Source organism: Caretta caretta, chromosome 1, assembly GCF_965140235.1.
Source record: "Caretta caretta isolate rCarCar2 chromosome 1, rCarCar1.hap1, whole genome shotgun sequence".
Lineage (NCBI taxonomy): Eukaryota > Metazoa > Chordata > Testudines > Cheloniidae > Caretta > Caretta caretta.
Window position 1 is genome coordinate 3,441,556 of NC_134206.1, and position 8,147 is coordinate 3,449,702.

At 49.8% G+C, this 8,147-nt stretch overlaps 1 protein-coding gene across 1 annotated transcript; it reads right to left on the bottom strand.

The window, feature by feature from the left end:
- Window positions 1-7,010: 7,010 nt before the first annotated feature.
- On the bottom strand, window positions 7,011-7,946 carry LOC125643144 (olfactory receptor 52B2-like). The gene has a single exon (XM_075129880.1). It carries the CDS (start codon window positions 7,944-7,946, stop codon window positions 7,011-7,013), a length of 936 nt encoding a protein of 311 aa, XP_074985981.1.
- Window positions 7,947-8,147: the final 201 nt, after the last annotated feature.

The following is an 8,147-nucleotide window of genomic DNA, read 5'->3' on the forward strand; positions in this document are numbered from 1 at the left end:
AAACGATAATAAACATCACTAATCGTGTGAATCTGGCCCTTGATATTTTGACACGGGGGTGCTTTACGCCCACTCTGCCCTGGTGGCAGGTGCAGCACGAGGTGCAGAGCAGGGCAGAAGTAGCTTTTCCCCAGATTTTTGGAAATATCTGAATAGGGAAGGGCCTAGAAACTGGGCCATTTCCCCCCAGCTGCAGCTTCCCTGCCTCTCGCTCCAATCACAGTCCACACCCCACTGGGCCCTGCTGAATGCCGGAGAGCTGCCCCCAACCCAGATGGTTGATGCCAACAACGCACCAGGCTCCTGCCCAGCGGGGGATGAGGAATGTCTGCCTGTGACCTGGGTGGGGAGCGGCAGGCGGTTGGAAACCCGCACAGGGATATTTATACTGCCGAGCCAGAGGGAGCCCACAGCACTGATATAAACCTGCTGCAGGTGCCTTAAATGCTTAATATTCATAGAATCATAGAGTCATAGAATATAAGGGTTGGAAGGGACCCCAGAAGGTCATCTAGTCCAACCCCCTGCTCGAAGCAGGACCAAATCCCAGTTAAATCATCCCAGCCAGGGCTTTGTCAAGCCTGACCTTAAAAACCTCTAAGGAAGGAGATTCTACCACCTCCCTAGGTAACGCATTCCAGTGTTTCACCACCCTCCTAGTGAAAAAGTTTTTCCTAATATCCAACCTAAACCTCCCCCACTGCAACTTGAGACCATTACTCCTCGTTCTGTCATCTGCTACCATTGAGAACAGTCTAGAGCCATCCTCTTTGGAACCCCCTTTCAGGTAGTTGAGAGCAGCTATCAAATCCCCCCTCATTCTTCTCTTCTGCAGGCTAAACAATCCCAGCTCCCTCAGCCTCTCCTCATAACTCATGTGTTCCAGACCCCTAATCATTTTTGTTGCCCTTCGCTGGACTCTCTCCAATTTATCCACATCCTTCTTGAAGTGTGGGGCCCAAAACTGGACACAGTACTCCAGATGAGGCCTCACCAATGTCGAATAGAGGGGAACGATCACGTCCCTCGATCTGCTGGCAATGCCCCTACTTATACATCCCAAAATGCCATTGGCTCATTGGGGACAACTGATGCTGTTTGCAGTGTAGATGCTGTTTGCAGTGTAGATGCAGCTATGTCCATCCCACCTTGTCTCTCTAATATTCAGCTCTGACTTCCTCAGTTTTTTTTTTCCCTTCCCTCTTTCCGTGAGGTGCAATGAACACAGCCCAGCCCGGAATAACCCACATCACAGGAGATGCTACTGTGCATACCCATCGCTCCTTCTGGCTACGTCTCTCACGTGCCAAGTCACTGTAGTACCTGAGCAGCTCCCGGTTTGTAGGGTATTTATCCTCACAGCAGCCCTGTGAGGCAAGGCAGGGTTGTTGTCCCCAATGAGGCGCAGAGAGGTTAAGTGACTCACCCAAGGCTGCGCAGGAAGTTGGCAGTGATGCAGAGAATTGAATGGGGATCTCCTAGTTACCAGGGGGGTGTCCAATCCATGGCCCATCCTGTCTCCCATACAGTCTATCTGAGGGTCTCAGTGAGCTTCACACACATCCATGAGTCAGTCTAACCCCCCTTCTCCTGCTCTGTGAGCTGAGTCAGCAGTGTTAGCTGCATTTTACAGATGGGGAAACTGAGGCACAAGGGGAGGGTAGTGATTTGCTCAAGGTGACACAGTGATTTGGTAGCAAAACTGGGTGTAGCCCGGGGCCCCAAAAGCCCAGGCACATCCTGTAACTACTAGGCCTTACTTCCTCTCATGTGTTTCTGTGGGCGATCATACCATCCGTGGCTATGCATTAAACATCCCAGGGGACAGCTACCCACAAGCTGCGGGGCAGAAGCCATCCAACAGCCGATGAGAGTGAGGAAAAAAACTCTCCCTATGAGCAGGTTACTCCAGAACTGCCCCATGCTGGGACTTCTTGTAGGGCTGGTCTGGGTCAGTGCCAGGCCACTGGGCCGGCCGCCCCCTGCTCTAATGGCAGGTCCTGTGTCCACCTGCGCCTAGCCTGGCCAGGCTGAATTCACCCAGCCCCTCTGAGCAGAGAGCTTACAGCCACGTTCCTCTGCTGCCCTCCACAGGGCCGAGGAGAGCGTGAGAACTTCAGACGGGGCTGCTCAGGCCCGCCTGCTTTTCACTCCCCTTACGCTGGGGACAGTTTCACAGAGCAACAGATGAAACCTCTCCGAGAACATCGACAAAGCCTGACAGCTATGGTCACTGCAAAGGGTGGTTTTTCCCCCTCTCTTATCTGGAATTTTGTCTGTGCTCAATAATGCAGATGCTGAAACAATTGGTTACGTAGTACAACTAATTGTATTATTCAGTCTTCAATATAATAGCCAGGGTGAGCCTACATGAAGGCAGGAGACCTCCAGTGGTCAGACATCCTAATCCCTGGTTTGCTTTACGAAGGTATCACGTGTGTATATAAGGCCAACTCACGCAGGGGTCATAAAACCCCTCATGCATTTAGTTCCAGAGGTCCCACGTTTGACCCCTACTGCTGACACCCCTGTGGGGGTTGATATATAGCTACAGTCCTGCTTTGAGTGCATTAGACCTGACTAGACGACTTACTGAGGTCCCTTCCAGCCCTTTGTTTTACAGTCAAAATAACAATTCGCTAGCAAGCCCTGTCAGTCCGGCGAGGCTGCGTTCTTACTGCTGTGCTGGACCAGCTGCTCTGGAGTGCTCTTCATAAGAAGGAATTGGCAATGTTACTTGTGCAGGTGAGCGGAGCTGCTTTATGGGAAAGGCAGATACCGGATTCCTAAGAAGAGAAAGAAAGGGAATGGTCATTTCCACTGTCAGTATTGAAAAGGTTCCTACAGAAAGTCCTGCTGTTGGCTCTTGCAAGCCTGGGGCTGCACGGCCTGTGTAAGTACCTGGAGCCTGAGAGAGGAACTCCAGCACAGAATTGGTAAGTAGATTGACTTCCCTCCCCTCCACATAGGTCACATTTTTTAAAAAAGGGGGCGGGGGGGGGGGGGGTCCAGAGGTTAGACAGGGCTCAGGGCACTCACCTGGGATGGAAACCCAGGGTCAAGCTGCTGCTCAGACTCAGCAGAGCACTGGAACGTGGGCCCCCGACATCCGAGGGGAGGGTTGCACCACTGGATCCAGTCCGTCTCCGTTTTCTCAATCTCCCAGTGGAAGCTCATTTGACGTTCCCCGGGCCAAAGAGCTAGAGACCGACTCTCGAGCCCAGTGACAGGTGCCTTCCCTGGGGAGACCCGGGGCCGCGTCTCTGCTCCAGCCACCACACAAAGTGGACCAGCTCCAAGGGAAGGGACAGCAAGAGCCCTGTGACTGCCCAAAGTGACCCCCCCACCCCCCAAGTCCAGTGTGCCTGTGACTCAACAGCTGCCCCCAGCCTGGGTGTAAGTGAGGGCACCTGGGCCGGAGGAGGGGGCAGGGGAGGGCCGGGGAGACCGAAGGAGCAGCAGAGGCCTGCCTGAGGGAAAGCTGCCAACAGAGAGTTTGGAGGACAGCTGGTGGCGGGGACTGGCTGGAGCCGGGGAGCCCTGCTGAGTGGCAGGGAGGCTCCTAGGAACGAGGGGAAGAGCCAGCATGGACCGCGTAAGCCAGACCCAGACGCAGGGCTCACAGCCAGGAGGTCTGAGGAGCGTGCCAACGCAGGGAGCCCTACGGCAGAAGACCTGGCACCCAAGTGGAGGGCTGTGGGAGGAGCCAAGGAACAAGGGGGGGTACTGGCAGGAGGTTCCCCAGAACAGGGGTAGGACTCCTCGACTGGGAGGCCGGGACGAGTGGAATCCTGCCAGGGGCCCTCTCACAGGAGACCTGAGTGGGGGCGACGGGAGAAGAGTTGTGGAGGGAAGCGAGTCTGGGAGGTCTTGGGGGGAGGCCTGGAGAGTGGAGGCCTGGAAAGGGGGCTGATGAACCAGACAGAGGGGTGAGACAGTACTCCTTTGCATGGGCAACTACAGGGGAAACTGAGGTAGGTGCATCTGTCATACTGCCATTTGCTATTGGAAGTAGCCCCAGGCAGGGCTGCTTTGTCACAAGCCCCATCCCAGAATACCCCATAGCCTGGTGGTTAGGGGACACCCTGGGATGTGAGGGACCCAAATGAAGGCCCTGCTCTGAGTCAGACAGATTAATCACGAGATGGGTTGGGTCACAGAGACCCCCTTGGGACTTCCACCTGATATGCTGAGACTGCCTCTGAGCCTGTTTCTCCTGGCAGCTTGGGAGCCCTGCCTGGTTGTGCCAGACACACTAGCCTGCTGCAAACACAGACCCAGGTCTGACCCACGTCCTCCAGAGCTGGAGACTTAACTGAAAACAGCTTAAGAAGTGCTCCTGTCTCCAGCACCCAGATACCCAGTTCCCAATGGGATCAAAACCCCAAATAAATCCATTTTACTCTGGATAAAGCTTATACAGGGTAAACTCATAAATTGTCCACCCTCTATAACATTGATAGAGAGATTTGAACAGCTGTTTGCCCCCCCCCCCAGGTATTAATCACTTACTCTGGGTTTATCAATAAACAAAAGTGATTTTATTAACTATAAAAAGCAGTATTTAAGTGGTTCCAAGTAATAACAGACAGAACAAAGTAAATTACCAAGCAAAACAAAACAATAACACGCAAGTCTAAGCCTAATACAGTAAGAAACTGATTACAGATGAAACCTCACCCTCAGAGATGTGCCAATAAGCTTCTTTCACAGACTAGACTCGTTTCTAGTCTGGGCCCAATCCTTCCCCCTGGTACAGCCCTTGTTCCAACTCAGGTGGTAGCTAGGGGATTTCTCATGACTGCAGCCCTCTTTGTTCTCTTCCACCCCCTTATATGGCTCTGGCACAAGGCAGGAATCTTTTGCCTCTCTGGGTCTCCATGCCTCCTTTTAAATGGAAAAGCACCAGGTTAAAGATGGATTCCAGTACTAGGTGACATGGTCACATGTCCTGTGAGATCCCAAGCCTTCATTCCTCCCGGCCTGACTCACAGGAAGCCTTGCAAGTAAACCGCGCACCGCTCAGTCAATTGTCCTCATTGATGGGCGCCATCAAGATTCTACAAAAAGAACAGGAGTCCTTGTGGCACCTTAGAGACTCACAAATTTATTTGAGCATAGGCTTTCGTGGGCTACAGCTCACTTCATCGGATGCATGTGGATACAGACTAACACGGCTGCTACTCTGAAACCTATCAAGATTCTAAACCACCATTAATGGCCCACACTTCGCATAACTACACGTGATGTTATGAGTGTAATATAATATCTCATTGAAAGGTGATAGGGCCAGAAAGAGTTAATTAACTCACAGACTGACCTGACCCAGGGCCAGACTCTAAAGACTTGTTAGGAAGAGATGTAAATGAATAGAGCTTTGTAATGCAAGCCTGCATTGTTAGAGATAGAAGGATAGATGTTTGCTCAGGTCTTGTGATGTCAGCAAACAAGTCTTGTCTATGGCTATAGCTTTGATTCAAAGATCAAAAAAGTCATATGAACATTTAGGAAGACACTTGAGTGAAATAGTATAATTGTCTATATGTCTCTTTGAAGGTTGTGGTAACCTGTGTCTGAACTGTTTAATGGATAAATTACCCTGTGCTAATTGTCATGATGTTTAGGAGAAGGAAAGTTAAGACTATTGTTTTCTCAGCCCAAAAGGCTGCTGGAAATGTATAAAAACCCTGGGACATGATCCTTCTTCATCTCAGATCAGCTTTGGGTTTCAAGAAGGGGAAACCTTAAGCCATAAGGATTGAGATCCCCAGTCACTGACGGGAATCTCCCTGAATATGGACATTGGACTATAACCTCTGGACTATTTCTAAAAGGACTTTTGGCAACTACAAGCTCATCTCTGCTCTGTATCTGAACCTCAGGAATTGAACTCAAGTCTGTCTGTATATTGATCTTTTAACCAACACTCTCTCTCTTTTCTTTTTTAATAAATTTTAGTTTAGTTAATAAGAATTTACTATAAGCGTGTATTTGGGGTAAGAGCTGAGTTATCATTTGATCTGGGTCTGGGGTTTGGTCCTTTGGGGTCAGGAGAACCTTTTCTTTTATATGATGAAATCAGATTTTCAGAATTTTATCATCCTATGTTTGACAGGTGTGTCTGGATGGAGGCCTGAGGCTGGATCACTTTAAGGGAACTGCATTATTTGGGCTTCTGAGTAACCAGGGAGATGCTGTAGAAGCTGTTTTGGGCTGGCTGGGTAAATCTAAGTATTGGAATATCCAACAGCCTTTGGGGTTTGTCTGCCCCGGTCTGTTTGCAGTTCACCCTGATTGAGTGACCTCAGCTGGCTCCCACGGGCAGCATCGTCATGCTACAATAGGACCTCAGAATTATATTTCATATTTCTACAAGAATAATACATTTATACAAATAGGATGACCACACTCAATAGATTATAAGCTTTGTAATGATACCTTACAAGAGACCTTTCGTATGAAGCATATTCCAGTTACATTATATTCACACTCATTAGCATATTTTCATAGAATCATATGGAGTGCAACGTCACAAATCAGTTAACGACAGTGTCACAAAACATACACAGGGCGGGGCTGTGCTCAGACTGCCAGGGCCTTCTGGCATGTCCCAACATGTGAATGCTTGACTTTGCAACCTTAATAATGTTCTTTTTAACATTGTGTTTTGCACGTTCTATCGATCCGTTTGTTCTCTTTATAATAATTTCTAAGAAGCTCGTCATCTGAGCTCCTGTAGTTCAAGAAGCTCAAAGGAACAGCTATTTTCGATTTGTAGAGGACTTTGATTGACAAGTACGAAATACACTCAGCCCATGTGGAATTAGAGCAGTATGGGGAAGCATCAAATGAAACTACGTGTATCAGGAATGGTAGCCTGCCAGATTCAGCTTCATTATGTGGTGTCCTACCTCGTCCCAGTGCATTTCTCTACCCAACATCATTTCAACCCAATTTCATTTCTAAACAGACTCTTTGGCGAGTTTCATGGTTCAGCCCAGCTGCCACATTCAACGTGAGAAGACGTGGGTCACTCCTTCCCACACCTGTTTGCTCCTCATCCCGTAAATGATGGGGTTCAGCATGGGGGGGATGATGACATAGAGGTTGGCCAGTAGGATGAGGGTATGGCGGGGGATGTGGCTGCCAAACCGATGGGTGCTCCAAGAGAAAAACGCTGGGGTGTAAAACATCAATATGACACAGATGTGGGAGCCGCATGTGTTCAGAGCCTTGAGATGGATGCCCTGGGATGGCAACCTAAAGAGAGACCTGAGGATGGAAGCGTAGGAGACTGCAATAAAGAGAGCATCCAATCCTGCTGATAGGAAACCAGCTGCTAAACCATACCAAATATTGACTGTTAGGTCCCCACAGGCCAGCGTGGCCACACCCATGTGCTCACAGTACGTGTGAGGCATAATATTATGTCCACAGTAGTCGAGCCGTTTAAGGAGAAAGACGGCTGGGAACATTATACAGAAGCTCCTGGTTAGAGCGGCCATGGCTATCTTCCTGATCACGGAGTGTGTTAATACAGTTGTGTACCGCAGGGGGTCGCAGATGGCAACGTACCGATCAAAGGCCATGGCCAGTAGGATGGCCGACTCGGTAATGAAAATAAAATAAATGAAAAACATCTGGGTGAGGCAGCCATTGAAAGAGATCTCCTTGGAGAGAGACCAGAAAACACTTAGGGTTTTCGGCACCGTGGAGGACGATAACAGCAGATCGGCCACTGTTAACATGGATAGGAAGATGTACATGGGCTCATGGAGACTCGACTCTGTTATGATGGTGAATAGGAGGACAGAGTTCCCGAGAAGGGCAACAATGTACATCAGACAGAAGGGGATGGAGAGCCAGATGTGCGCCTGCTCCATGCCTGGGATGCCGACCAGCACGAATGTTGCGGGGTGGGACCTAGTGGAATTGATCACTGGCATGGTACGATGCAGGCCACGCAGGCTCCCCGGCCTGTGGGGGAAGACAAGAACAGTCGCTGTCAGAATCACTAAAACTACAGAGTTCATTGCCAGTAATGTTCATAGTCCCCCTTCCCCCATTTGGGTGAGCTGGCGTTCTCAGGGTGTATTCTCTATTTGCAAATAGTCAATGACTAGTTTGAATGAATGTCGGGTGGTGGT

What these genes read in the sequence shown, in the direction of transcription:
- LOC125643144 (XM_075129880.1), bottom strand. Translation starts at nt 7,946, where the DNA reads ATGCCAGTGATCAATTCCACTAGGTCCCACCCCGCAACATTCGTGCTG.